Below are 14,568 nucleotides of genomic sequence, written 5' to 3' on the forward strand. Positions count from 1 at the left end.
CCCCCCGCGCCCCTCCCGGCCCCCCCAGAGCACCAGCAGCCATTTCATCTCCACCACTACCACCACCAAGTAGGCGCAAAAAATGGCAGAAATGGAGAAAGAAGGGAGACCTCCCGAAAATAAAAGGAGCAGGAAGCCGGCTCACCCGGTGAAGCGGGAGATCAACGAGGAGATGAAGGTAGGTGCCTGTGATGGGGACGGGAGCGGGGTCCCCCCCCGCGCCCCCCGCCTCCGAGCATGGAGATGAAATAAGAAAGGATCTCTTGTCATTTTTTTTTTTTTTGTAGGATGCACTGAATGTGTCTCAACTCCGCCTCCTGGGCTGCAAACAGAGACGAATTCACAGGCTGCAAATCCTGTTCATTGACCAGCTTTATTTATTTTTTAAAAATAACTCTCCCTCGTTGGGGTGTTAAGCTCCTCGGGTGGCAATGATGAGCCTTTCTTTTTTTCCTTTTTTCTTTTTTTTTTTTTTTTTTTTTTTTTTTTTTTTTCTTGCTTTCTTTCTATAGTCACCCCCTCAGGTGGCTGGGAAGCCCTTAAAGTTAGGAAAGAAAGGGATCTCTTTTAAACACGGTATTTCTGTCCTTTTTCAGTAGCCAGCTGCAACTGTGTAATTAAATTGTCAAAGTGAAACGTTGCGGTCTGAGCCGTGCATCAGTCTCGCACTTCAGCGCGGAGACCCCTTTTCTCTCCTTCACCCTCTCGCCTCCTCCCCGGGAGGAGAGCTGAACCGCTTCGTTCCGCGGTTCGTGGCAGCGCAGAGGTGTCGCTGGAAGGTGCCCTGTCCGAGGGCTGCTTCTGATGGAAGTGTATTTACCGCGCGGAGGGGCTGTCCTGTCCGATAGGAACCGGTGCCAGTCCAGCGGTGCTCTGGCTGCCGCTCCAGATGTTGGGATGGCTGCGATGGCACAAAACCGCTGTTTTGGAACTTCTTTTATCATTAGGTCGCTGCTCCAGGCTTGACCGGTCCTATTTTTTTGCGCCTCTTTTCCCCGTCTGTTCCATGTCTGTTTGATGTCCCTAATTCCCCAAAGTTGGTAACATTGTATTGCTAGACTTCGGCTGAACTTGTTGTTAAACGCGCAGATACAGTGACTAAAACAGCATAGTCTGGCTACGAGATAAAGCTGCAGAGATTTAATTTGAATATGTCATTTATTAAAAGGCTGATTGTAAGTGGAAGACTGCCTGGAAAATGTCACTCGTTCACATAGTATGTATACTATAGAGGCGAGTGTATAAATATACAYGATGCTTAGTGAAAATATCTTTGCTTTCCGGAACATTGATCTCCACATACAAAATTAAACGGGAATGCACAGTCCCCTCCCCTCTCCCCTCTTTTGCACACCACTAATTTCKGTTAGGTGCCCTTTCCTGCCTAAGGCAGGCGTCCTTGCTCCTGCTGCCTGCGTAATGAGCGTGTACACGGTTCGGCATGCGCTTCGAGCGTAAATGTGGACAAGAGTAGTATTAGGGGCACGAACAAAGTAATGTATTGGTGCCTCTTTTTGGAAACAAACAGTAGTAGCTTCAAGTCCAGAGGAGCGCTGTCTTTCTTTGTGAGATATGTGACACATCCTATTTTCGGAGAGGGCTCTCTGCAGCCACCGGAGAGTCATTGCTCATTGTAATCCCACATAGTTTTGAGGACTGCAGAGGTCTATAGTACATGGCATTGGCCCCTCAGAGCATCGCCTAATGCAATCTATATGGATTGCAGCTTTTAAGTTTCATAGGTTCTAGAATTACAAATTAGCTAATTTTAATCAAAACATGTGAAATGTTATCCTGGCTGGATATAAAGGCTGACTGTGCTGGATCCTCTGGGTTTGTTTTGTTTACTTTGGCTGCAGGCACACTCAGCGGTTTGGGAGATAGTTGTTCTTCTACAGTATAACAGATGTTTGTCTGAAAGGGTGAGGAAGAAACAAAAACAACGTTGTGTGAAGGAGAAAAATTACACAATTTTAAACTAATGCTTTGGTGTTAAGCACTGGCATTAACCTTCATGCACAGAGTTTCTCTTTTTTAATTGTGAGTAACTGCTTAAGGTTAGGAGCCTCAAGATTTCAGCTGACTTAAAAACCAAAGGCAGGTAGAAATGGTATTTTGAACCCATGTGATTTCTGGTTGAGAGTGAGACAGCTGATGGCAGACCCTTCCATAGCCCACCTTTCAATGTTAACTATGCTATATATGCTTCGCATTTTTTAGTAGGACARTTGGTTGCTTTCATCTAAGAAGGGGAAACAGAGGGGGAAAGAAAAAAAGAAGTAGTTTGAATTTTTGACTGGTTGAGAAAGTTAAAATCCTGTGGTGATCATTTACCCTTTTTCTTGGTAAATTYGTTTCTTGATGGATTGAGATGTCTAGTTGTTCTTAATAAACCCGGAGAGTACAATAATGTAACAAATTGGTTACAGTGTGCAAAATGTTTGCAGTGAAATGACAGAGGGAGCACAATGTGCCCTTGTGTAGGTTTGTATCTGTAATGTTCAAACAGGCTGACTGTTTCCCTTCATCTGAACTGCTTTCATCTGGACCAGTGTAAAATAAGCTCTGGTAAGTAATCACGGCAGAGCAGAAAGAAAGGAATGTATACAGCAATAGACAGCCTAAGCTGTAAAAACTGTAACCTGAGTATCAGCAGCAGATCAGATATCAAGGCTTTAAGGTAGGGGAAATGAAAGAGATGAAGGGGAGGAAAAGACGAGAGAGGGAATGGAAAAGTCAGCTTGGAAAGTAAAGGAGAAGTAGGAGGGCCCCCTCAGGGAAATTTGGCTCAGGGGTTAGGGAATTTTATCGTGGTGTACAGTGACCTACTCAGGTTTCAGCCCACATTGGATCAAATTGCCTCTCTTTGCTAGCAGAAAGAAAAAGGACTGGTGTATATGTGATTTCTTTTTCTCCCCCCCTCAGATAATAAAAAGGCCATTGGTACAAGTGTCTATTTTAAGYACAGCAAATTCAAGGCACTATGAATGAGCAATAATATTACCTCATCACAGAGACTTCCTTTGAGATTTGCTGTTTGATACAGTCRGATATTTATTCAAGAAGGATCACAACACCTAACTGCTTGCTTTGGTGTTTTCCAACAGTAGTGCCACAGCTTGGTTTTAACATGACTGGGTGGATATTCAGATTGCTTGCTCTTTCCTTATGCAGATATTGAGTTACATTTTTGTTATCGCTAACCTAATGTACATGATGGTTATAACAAATTTTAATTTGATACAATGTTGTGTGCAAAAAGTACATGACTCTGCACAGTTTTCTGATATTACATTTCGGTGAAAAATGTATTCACAGGGAACTGTTTTGTTACACTGTGACCTTTACAGCCACTCTTTCTTATTTTCTAGTTATTTTTTCTTTTGTCCTCCTTCCTCCTTCAGATGACACTTTCCAGTTTTTCTTCCTGAGGTAACATTCACCTCACACTTGTGAAGAAAAGCAGGTAGTTATTCTGAAATTCAGTTTGGTACCATTTTTCACTTACTGGTGAATAACAGGGCACCTCATAGATCCAASCCTATTGTCATCAGGGAACCCACTACTATTTTAAGACCAAAATATTTTTAAAAGTTTAATTGATGAAAGCACTTGTCGAGGCACAGTGATGGATGCCCCATCCATCTCTCCTCAGCTTATTTCCATTTGCCATCCTGCTGCCAGGAATCAGTGCTGCCCAGGAGGAATGGCGAGGTGCTCTGCAATGCTGTGAAGTGAGGTTACATCCAGTACTGAATTGCACTGGAAGTCCTCCTGCACAGATGAAACAATGTATCCATGTGTCTCCAGCAGTGGAAAAGTAAGCAATTAATTTGCGTTGTAATTTCACAGGGCTGCTCCATGTGCCCGAGGAGTTTGCCATCTATAAATATTCYCAATAACTAATTTATATCTAAAATTGGGCTTCATTCCTGCTGCCTAAAGCTTAGGGCAGCCCCATCTGTTATTGTTTAATAGTAAACCCATCAGAATATCTTTCAGTTTAGTGTTTAAGTAGTCCCCATTTGGCATTTGAAAGCGCTACTGTCAGAAGGAGGAAAGCAATGAAACAGAGTTAGCAGCCCTGTGCCTGGAGCAAAACAGTTTGCTCAGAGCACTTGGAAGATTCCAAAGAAACTCCTCCCTTCTCTCCTGAAAAGCAAAAAATGTCTTTGGGAAAGTGGAAAAGCAGACAGGCTTTATCAGTTGTATTATTTCAGGAGACCAAGGCTTTTCTGTGGAGTCTGCGTGGAAGGAGTTTTATGGGATGGCTGCAAAGGGGATTKCATATAGGATCTGTACAGGGAGCCTCACCTGGCAGGGCACTGCAGAAACAGCGCTTCCCCAGACAAAGTGGGTGATAYAGAACCATGAGATGATAAAGGAAAGTAAAGCACCACAGAATTTTAGCATAAGGTCTAACCATAGAATTCAGTATGGTGACAACATAAACAAGCAAAGAATGTGAGGGCTGGAAAAAAAAATCCAAGTTAGTACTGTGACTGTAGAAACATTTTTATTTCCTTGATGCAGTGAAAGTGAAAAGTGCATTTGTGGGGTTCTGCACCRAGTGGGTTATACAGGCAAGGAAATGGAATGGAGCCACTATGCTTCCTCCCAGATCTGAAATAAACATTCAGCAGTAAAACCTAGAAGCAAATGAGTCTGACAGACTCATTCTCCCCTGTGTTTCCCGCCTCCGTCTTTGCCAGGCCTCCTTTGGTGAAGCCAGGCCTTGCCCCCTGTGAATAAGGTTCATAGAGAAGGAAAGACAAGAGGTCTAAGATGGAAAGAGATGCATGGCATAGCTTGAGAAGGTATTAATTAGCAAAGATTTGGGGAAATGATGCATTGTAATGTAAAAAATCAAACTGTAGGTGTACTGTTACAATGAAATGAATCCTAAAGTGCGAATAAATGTGATTATATTTCTAATGCCTAGCATGTAAGTCAGTCTCAGAAAGGAGAGAAACCACAGTCTAGCAAGTCAACACACTCTTCTTCATCTTTCAGGGGAATAGGAAACGAATTCAAGGAGAAATCCCAATTAGCATAACAGTTAGTTATCCTGGCTCTTCCAGGAGGGAAGATATTTCTGTGTAGTACAAGAATAGAGAAATCATACAGTTAAAACATGCAAATTACATATTGCCCTGCAGTGGTGATAAGTGGTTTGGGACTCAGGCAGTGGGCAAAACCTGAATTGCCGTCAATTGGGAGGGAAGGGCTGTGGCTGTGGTGTGAGTGGGGCCACTGGAGCATTCTTTGGCAGGGATGAGCTGGTTGTGCCACAGTCACAGTGAATGCTCTGGCAGTTCAGCAGCTGTGCTGTCAGCTGGGGAAGGGTGGGAGGTTTGGCCCTGGTGGGATGTTTGCCAACTGCCTGGGTGCACTGGCAGCTACAGGGGGGATTGGTGTTTCCACTGTGGTCTTGRAAGCTTGGCTGCTTGGTGCAGAACYAACACAGGAGGACATGGGACAGATTTCTGTGGTTTTCTTCTCGACTTTGATGCTGGCCCACACTGTGGGTGGCACCAGGGCTTGGTCTCTGCCCACAGGGGACTGAGCATTGCCTCCCACATGGGTGAAGCTGGGGTCCGTGCTGTGTATTTGTGATGAAATCTGTGGGTTCCTATAGGGGGGCTCCCTTTGGGCTGGGTGGGTGTAAGGATCCCAGCTTAGCAGTGTGACTGCTGACCTGGGATTTTATTATGAACAAAGTTTTCTCTCTGCACTAGTCTTTCTATCATCCCAATCCTTTGGGGTGTGGGGTTGGGGTGGCAGCCTCCATCCTGTGGACACTCCACACTGGGGAATGTCTGAAAGTGGACGTGGACTACCTTAATGCATCTGCTGGCCTGTTCCTGCAGAAGATTTGAATTGCAACTCCTTACACATCCTCTATCTAGTCACCCACACCTGCCCTCACATCTCCTCCCTGGTCCTTGGCCAGTCTATTATCTCTCAGTTCTGCTGGCTCCTGTCTAGSCTGCTCCATCACTGCTGCTTCTGCTTTCCTGCTCCAGTGTTTGGTCGATGTCCCTGCTTTTCTCAAGCTTTCCATGTTACAATCATCACCTTTCCTTTCACTAAGCCTTTCACACTTGTATATCTTTCTGTGAGATTTTGTTCTGCAAGCACAGGCTGTGTATTAATTTGCTTTCTTCCTTTCCTTAGCTTCATCAAGAACTGGTTCTTTGTTTCTTTTTTTTCTTTTTCTTCTTCCCCCACACCCCACCATTCACACAGAGAAAAAAAATCACATCATTTGTGTTTTGACTATTGCCACCACACTGCTCTTTACAAATCCAATCTTGTTACCATATCTCGGGTCCTTGTATATTGCATCTATCATTGAAATGGAAGAAGGGAAAATACATGAAAACAATGAATTAATAGTGATCAGCTTCAGGGCAGTGGCTTCAGCATGATCTCAACTGTCAGGACATTAGAATCACTGCCAATGGGTGTTGCAGTCAGGAGTTAAAACGAAGGTGATGTTGTTCTTTGGATACCCATCTATGCCAGAGGGTCAGTGTGGAGAAAAACATTTCTCATGTTTGACACCCAGCTTGCTGAGGATGGGGTTGTGCTTTCCGTTTGCTGTGTATAAAGTGTGGTGTAATGAAGCTCTGGCTGTTAGCCACTGAGAGAATGGTATTAAGGGTGACCTACAGTATTGTTATAGGTAAAATAAATTATGAAGGAGAATGGCTTAATCGTTTTTCTCTTTTTTTAATCCAAGACACTCTTTTTGGGAAATCAGCGTTTAAAAGGTACTTACTTTTGTTACTGCTGACATGTAACCTCATTGTACTCTCAGAGATTAGTAGAAAAGACCCCATTGATTCACTATTTTATAAGAGARTAAAGTTTCTATATGAGTATTTTTGAAATCAAATGTATTTTTTTTGTCGGTATGGGTGTTCAGTTTGCTATATCTCTTATGGACAGTTTAAATGAGACGTGAAAGGTACTTAAAATTGGTGCCATCACATATTCAACCATCATTTTGATGACATTCCAAAGGGACATTCACATGTATGAATTTTCAGGGAAGCCTAAACATATATACAGCCTTGTTTATGTATTCCTTAACAAGTAATTAGAAATTATTCATTGCCTGAGTTGATCAGCAGTGCAAATAAAACACAAAGCATCCACAGGAGGCAAATTTAGAACTACTCAATTAATTTGGTTGCATGGGGTTTAAGTAGGTAAGATTTTGTCAATTGGTCTCTACCTTGCTAGATTAGTCTCTAGGGCTGTGTCTCCATAGTTGAAATTTAGCAAAGCAAGAGAATCTGACAGACCTTATCTTTGGGTCTCCACAGGCCCTTTCAGGTCATTTTGGATGAGCTGCAGTGGTGAGATTTGACTCCCCAGGTCCAAGTATTATTTTCAATATTTTGTTATTCGGTTCACATGGGTTAGGAACAGGGTTTGTGCGTAGGGACTCTTCAGTGCTAAGAGAGAAGTTTTCTAAWAAAACTTAAAAAAAACCAAAACGAAAACCCCCAATGAAAAACAACTTTTAGAAAAAAATCCCATTTTTGTTATTATTTAAAACACAATGCTGCATCATTCAAATGAATTAAGTAATTGTTAGCCACTTTTGCACTGCATTGTGCTCATTGAAAACTGTAGTAGTGGCATAGTTCAGATATCATGTTTATAATGCTGAGTCTAGAAGCAGAGGTGGAATGATGCAATATTTTCCAGCAATTTGGGGCTGCACAGGACAGCCACAGAACTGTGACTTCCATCAGATGGGAAGGTGAAGATGCAAAGGGGAAAAACCAAAAGGAAATGGATGCTTCAGGGGTCTGCTCTGGGCTTTTGGTTTGAGTTTTCTTTTTCTGGAATGTGTTTGTAGCATAATTGCACAGATGATACTGTTGGAAGAGTACAAATTGCTTGTGTTTATTGCTTATAGCTGCTTTACAGCGCTCCTTGAGTGACAGGAACACCTATGTAATCTGGTGTGATAAATGAGCCAGGAGCAATGCAGCGCTCCGAGGTTCTGGGGCASAGCGCCCGCTGTAGCTTTGAATTCAAAAGCAATTATCATCTGATTAATTTTATTTATTTGTTTAAAYGACTGGAGAATTGCTGTGTGCTGTCATTAGACTTTCTCCCACTCAAAAAATAAGCTAGAGCAGTTACTAGATAAAATCTGGCAACCTGCAAATTTGACATGTACCATTTGTTTAGAATTGGTGTTGTATTCTCCTTATTCCTTTGCCAGAGTCCTGGGAGATGGTGCTTATCAGAAACATTATTTTAGAAGTCAAGATCYTGGAGGAATACGAAGTTTGGAATTTGTTTTAAAAGAGTGTTATTTAAAAAATTGCGAAAACTGGATAGAAAGGCTCTGTGTGTGGCTTTTTTGTTTCAATTTATAGTTGTCATACKACTTTAAACTGATCTTTGCCGTCGCAATAATTCATTATCTGGTTTCCTTTGGTAGTTTCCTAAACCCATAAGCTGTAGAGCTCTGTGGCACTATTTGGTTTCACAAAGCTTTGTTGCCTGGCTGCAGATTTCTTAACTTACTCCACTAAATCTTCTGGCCCAGTAATGAGCATTTTCTACAGAAATATTTTTGCCTCATGACCTAGAGGACATATTTTTAATAGAAATTGGGGGTTATGACAGTCATGTTCCATACTTTGCATTTCCATACAAACATAAAATGTAACMACACAGCTGCTTGGAAATTGGTTTGAAAATAAATACAACAAAATTGAGAAAGGTTTTCTTAAACAAATATAAGAGATGTTTGTATGAAAAATGATGGCAAAATGCTTTCACAGTGAAGAATCTTTAAGTGGTTCAACTATACAAGAGCTTGTAACTGAGGAAAAACGTCTGCTGTGATTTTATTTGATTTKGTTCATGGGCACCTCAAGGAACTGTAATTGTGTCAGTGACCTGCTCCAGCTGAAAAGACTGTAGCGCAGTAAGATTGATTAACTGCTGTTTGAAAAAAAAAAAAATCCTGGTTTTCTGTTGTTCTCTTGCTGCAGTCTTAAATATTTTCTGGCAACATAGACAAGTTTGTGTGAGGAATGTATGTTAAAATATTTCTGACATTGAATGTCAGAGCAAAAGTCATAAATAACTCCCCTTTTCATTTTCTTTAAATTACAGACATAYGAGTCTTTGTCATAATTACATGTGCCAGTTGGAGATTTAAATGCATTTCACTTTATGCACTTGAGTTATGAAATGAACATTAGTCTTTGAGGAGGTGGGCCAAACCTGACACTTCCTCATGTAGCACAGATATGGTTCGATTTATGCAGTCCTCCCTTCCTTCCAAATGGTTATTGATTACATAAATAAGTAGGTAATTTTTCTCTTTCAGAACTTTGCTGAAAACACTATGAATGAGCTCCTTGGCTGGTATGGTTATGATAAGGTGGAACTGAAAGATGGGGAAGATATTGAATTCAGGAACTACTCAGCAGATGGGGAAAGCCGCCAGCACATTTCTGTTCTCAAAGGTAATGAGACTTCATGTTTCTGTGTTCATGTAAAGAAGGATTAATAGCTCAACCTGTCTGAATTGGTGTGGATTGCCAAGCGTGTTCTGCTGCTTGTGTCTTGGTTGCTTTACATAAAAATATCTGAGAGTACCTTGTGGTACAGGGAAACAAATAGGCTGTGAGGAAAGTYACTTAAGAAATATTCTGTTGATATATATTGATATATACACAAATAACGTGTTTTGTGTGTCAGTTGAAAATCATGTACCTATGGTACCAATAAACTGGAGAAAGAAGGGAACACTTTCTTAGCAGGGTGGCTTTAAGGAACCCTTTTGCTTCCCGTACTAAGGCTGGCTGGCCTTCAACTTCTTAAAACGTTGAAAAATTTTAAACTGGAATATTCACACACGTAGGAACAAGTGTGAATGTTCACAAAAGGCTTCTCTTCCATGTTTGCACAGTACTGTCTTCTGCACTTTGGTAGAAATTTTCCATGGATGGAATTTGTTTGAGACAGTGCTCCAATTTAGTGATTCAAAACGTAAAGGATGAGATCCTGTCTGTTCAGTCATTCAGTTTTTGCCTTCTGGCTCCTCAGTCTCAGGGAATGGATAGGGACTTGTCATCAGAATGAAGAGAAGAGTAGAAAATTGCTGCAYCTTGACTTATCCAACAGGAGTTCCTCAAAGGTGAGGTAAAGAGAGAAAATTACAGCAGCTTTTATGCTCTTGGAGCGTGACTTTTCCCTGCCTTSGTGGACAGCAGTGTTTGGGTTTTCTCTCTGATAGCCAGTAGCAGAACTGTATTCAGTGAGTGTTGCAATGAGTACTGACACCAGAGAGACCAGTGCTGAGGGACAGATGGCTAGGAAAAAAAGGGAAAAAAWTAGAGGTAAGGTGAAACAACCTAATTGTGTTAAAATTGAATGTTTGCAGCTTGTTTRTTCTATAAAAACATYGGTGATCAATATTTATTTTTCATTKAAAACATAATGTCATTAAGCTACTTTTGAAGAAACTTGTGCCTGTGTAGTAATGCACTTAATTTATTTCTGTTTTAATAAATACAYCTTTTATTGAATGATTACTGGCTCCAGTCTATGCTTGATGGAATTTGTGACACACCTTTTTTATAGGCACACGATATAAATCATATGTTTTATGTACCATACATGTCAAATGTCTGTGACAGGTAGAAATTTTTGGTGTATGCAGTTTTTGGGAGGGGAAAAAGCACATTTCTTGTTCTGAGAGATGGGAGAAGACAGACAAATAAGAACTAAGTCCTGCCCTATGGCTGAGAAATATTAGAGAAATTCCTACAAATAAGAATCCTGAGGTGATTGGGGATTAAAGAATTAGAATAATAACTGTCACMATTTCATGCACACTTTGCTATGGTTTCAATATTTTATTCCTTYCTTTAAATTCTTTTCATTATAACTACTTGTATTATTTATAGAGAATAGGAATTCTTTTGTTCTTCAGTTCATGCCCCTTGCACTGGTGAAGTCACASTACACTGAGTGTGACCACCATGCAAACAGTAGAAATGAAGTACAGGAATAGGATGCCATTGATTAAATCAGGCAAAATAAGGATATGCAAGACAAAATAATCCCACTTTTTACCTTCTGTGAAAACAAAGTGTGAGTTTGATTTAAAAAAAATGGAGCATTTCTGAAGATTACTGSGAGGTATCAATTTCTTTAAAAGGGAGAATAGCTGGGGTTTTTTTTTTTGCAATCTTCTTGTATTAGGGTAAGTAATTTAATGAAGAGATCATTGAAAGTATGTAGGGACATTTAAGAAATATATGTGTCATACTGTACAATGTGTTCTTTGTGTTTTACAGAAAATTCTTTGCCAAAACCAAAATTGCCTGAGGACAGTGTTATTTCACCGTACAATTTAAACCCAAGCTACCCTGGGCTTGCCACAGGAAATGGACTATCAGACTCACCAGCAGGGTCGAAGGATCACGGGAATGTACCTATTATTGTCCCATTAATTCCACCACCTTTCATAAAGCCACCAGCAGGTAAATCCTAATGAACATTTAAAAATGGTTACTGTTATTGACAACATCCTGAGATTGCTGGATCATGGTGTCTTAGCAAGAGGGCTGATTTAAAAATGAATAAAACCCAGTCACAGGGAACTTTAAAAATGAGTGGTAGAGTGGCTTTATTCACTTTAGTATTCTTGAAAAACTCCTGCAAATGCAACGACAACAAACTTGCACTGGTTGTGACACTCCTCATGCTGGATTATGCTCTCAGCACCTCAACAGTGTTTGCTTTTAAGGGAAAAAAGAGATTTTATTCTGATGAATAAAGCCTTTAAATAAATTAATGGAAGATTATTAAATTGAAAATAGACTCCAAGAAGGAAACAGTGAAAAAGACAAAGCCATCAAATCAGTAAACTCTCTTTATATTAAGGTTAACAAGCTCATACTGGGAAAACTGTCTCTTGATTCCCATTGAAATCCCTGAGAGACGTTGTCTCTCAAGGGTTTAATATGATCTTGACTCTGCCCAGGAGACTGCACTGAGATGTTTTACATTTTCATTAGATTTTTATCAGGAGTGGTTTTATAGCATGCCATTCCTCAGAGTTTGCATGAAAAATGATTTATTCCCCTCTTCATGCTGCTTACCGTAATCTGTGAAAGGAGCTCTTACGGCTACACCAGAGTGATTAATTGTTGTGTTATTGTTTACTGCTCYACACGGTGGGATAATTGGTGAATCTAGATAGGAGCAGCCTGAGTCCTGCTTCCATGGATGTCCCTGGGTGGTGTTGTCTTTGCTCTTGAGTGACCAAGGCACTGAGGAATACTGACTGACCCAAGAAAGAGTTTGTCTGTTGTTGATTCTGTAATAGTCTACAATTGCCCCTCCTAAATTATTGTTATGCCATTGAGTTTTATCTCTAAAGAAGTATATAATATGCCATGAATAATTTTCAAATGTTACTCAATACGCACTCCCTGCCAAAGACTTTCAATCTATTTTATACGATATTTGCTAATTACCAAAGCTATTTGGGCCCATTCCTGCAGCCTTTACACAGCTAAAGATCTCAGGCCATATGGGCTGGATCCTCAGCTGTTGTTGATTTGGCCCTAAAGCTTTAATCAAGGGCTTGTGCCATCCCAAGCTATTTTCCCCTCCAATCTGAGTCACGAATGAATCCAGAATGCTGAATTTGTGGTAGGTGAACACAAGGCTATAGCATGCATTGTGCAAATTGCCACAGTTGCTGGATTTTTATGACACCAAATAAGCAGGAGGAGATGGAACTATGAAGTAGGAAAACAAATTACTGCAACAGTAGTTAAGTGGACACAAGGGAATCTTGGCCAAGTCAGCTGCCTTCTGTTCTTTGCCTGTCTACCTACAGCATATGATCCTGTGTTCAAATGCACCTCTAAGGGCCATGTGTACAGAAAGCTTTTCATAAGTATTTTCCAACTCTAGGTTTTTAATTAATTCATTAACAATGAATACCATAGTTTTACCTGCACAGGAGATATGAATGCATAATCTCTGTCTCYTCTGACTTTATCCCATGATGGGTAATGAGCACTAGATTACCATGACTTCTGAGCAGATGAACGTATTTATTTCACCTTTGTTTTAGGAGCAAAGCTTGGGAGGATCGCAGGGGGAGGAGAATCACAACCTTTGTGGGATTTGCAATAAGCATGGGTAATAATGGTTTTGTTTTATCTTAGGGTGTGGGTGCCCTAGTCATGATCACCCCGAAGAGCCTGGCAAGAAACAACTGGTAGGAAAGGGAGTACAAAGGAGCCAGGAGAGCCAGTGTGCAAGGCAGTGGTCTTGGCACTGCACTTTGACACCGTTTTGTGGGCACTGCATCAAAGCAGAAAACTTCAGAGTGATACAAAGCCAGACAAGAGTAACTCTGGGGATGTTTTCTCACAGTCCCTCGCAAGCACAGGGGATGACTTTGGAAACAGCACAAAGGTGCTTCTTTGAGTTGAGCAGGCAAATGATTGGCCTCATCATTAATTAATGCAGTGAAAGTCACATTTTCAGTATGGGAAACAGAGAGGCTGTGACTGACCTGCCACAGACACCAAAGTCGCTTACATTTGAGTGGATAAATGAAATAAAGCGACAGGAGAGAGAAGCAGAAAGAGACCAAGAGAAAGCTCCAAGGTTAAAATGTTGGGCAGGAAAAGGTATCTTTGCAGCATATTTTGTRTGGACACACAGAGGACAAGGTTACATTACAGGCCAGAGAGAAAACCTGGTCGTGATGTGTTGTAGTGATGGTGATGCTAAAAATCAGGATGTGTCCAGACTTCRTGAATGGATGAGGAAAGCTTTTAGATATTGTACAAAAAAAAAAATTCACAAGATTTAAATATAGCTCAAAAGAAGTGCCCACGGGTGAAAATGATACCTAAATCATGAACCTGAAGGACAGGAAAGATGGTGCAGTCCACCCTTATTGAGCAAATAATGTGGAGTGAGCACTCAGGGAGAAATTATTAAGACTTTAATTCTTGCTGTATTGATCTTGAACAGAAGGGTCAGCATGAGTAAAGAGGTGTCAGAGAGACAGGCTGAGATATTCATTTGGACAGGAGTGCAATGGTCTGGAGAGGATAAGCAGATCTATTGAATTATTAGTTGAATAATTTTTGCTGATAAGATTCAATATAGGTGAGAGGGAGAAGAGAAAGAGCAGAGCATGGGGGATGCTCACAAGCCTGAAAAGAGAAACAAGAAGGATACTCTGCAATGTGCACTGACTTAGCAATTGCAGAGGAAGAAAAGGCACTGGGAAACACAGTCAGGAAGCCAAGGGAAACAGGATTTCTAGGGAGGCAAATATTCTTTTCAGRAACAGCTACCAGTTTGAAAAAGAGGAGGAAGGGGTGCWGATCCTAAACTGTCYAGGAAGCTGTCAYTGAATATTTCAGCAGATCAGATTTTCCTTGAGTGGGCTGGAAAACTTAGAACAATGTCCTATCTGCATGGATGTATGACCAGGCTAAAACCTTGAAGAGTTAACAAAATTACCTTTTCCCCCCTCAT

General features: G+C 41.0%; 1 protein-coding gene across 2 annotated transcripts in view; it reads left to right on the forward strand.

Annotated features, from left to right (window-relative positions):
* Nucleotides 1–8: 8 nt before the first annotated feature.
* The window catches only part of SOBP (sine oculis binding protein homolog), a 109,809-nt gene continuing 95,249 nt past the window's right edge, over nt 9–14,568 (forward strand). For both annotated transcript variants that reach the window (XM_057390137.1, XM_057390138.1), the window contains exons 1-3: nt 9–178; nt 9,371–9,509; nt 11,349–11,534. In XM_057390137.1, the coding sequence (XP_057246120.1) occupies nt 83–178; nt 9,371–9,509; nt 11,349–11,534 (421 nt within the window). In that variant the 5' untranslated portion in view covers nt 9–82. The remainder of the gene's footprint in view (nt 179–9,370; nt 9,510–11,348; nt 11,535–14,568) is intronic.

This window comes from Malurus melanocephalus, unplaced genomic scaffold, assembly GCF_030028575.1.
Source record: "Malurus melanocephalus ecotype Western Australia unplaced genomic scaffold, MMel_1.1 scaffold_23, whole genome shotgun sequence".
Classification (NCBI taxonomy): Eukaryota; Metazoa; Chordata; class Aves; order Passeriformes; family Maluridae; genus Malurus; species Malurus melanocephalus.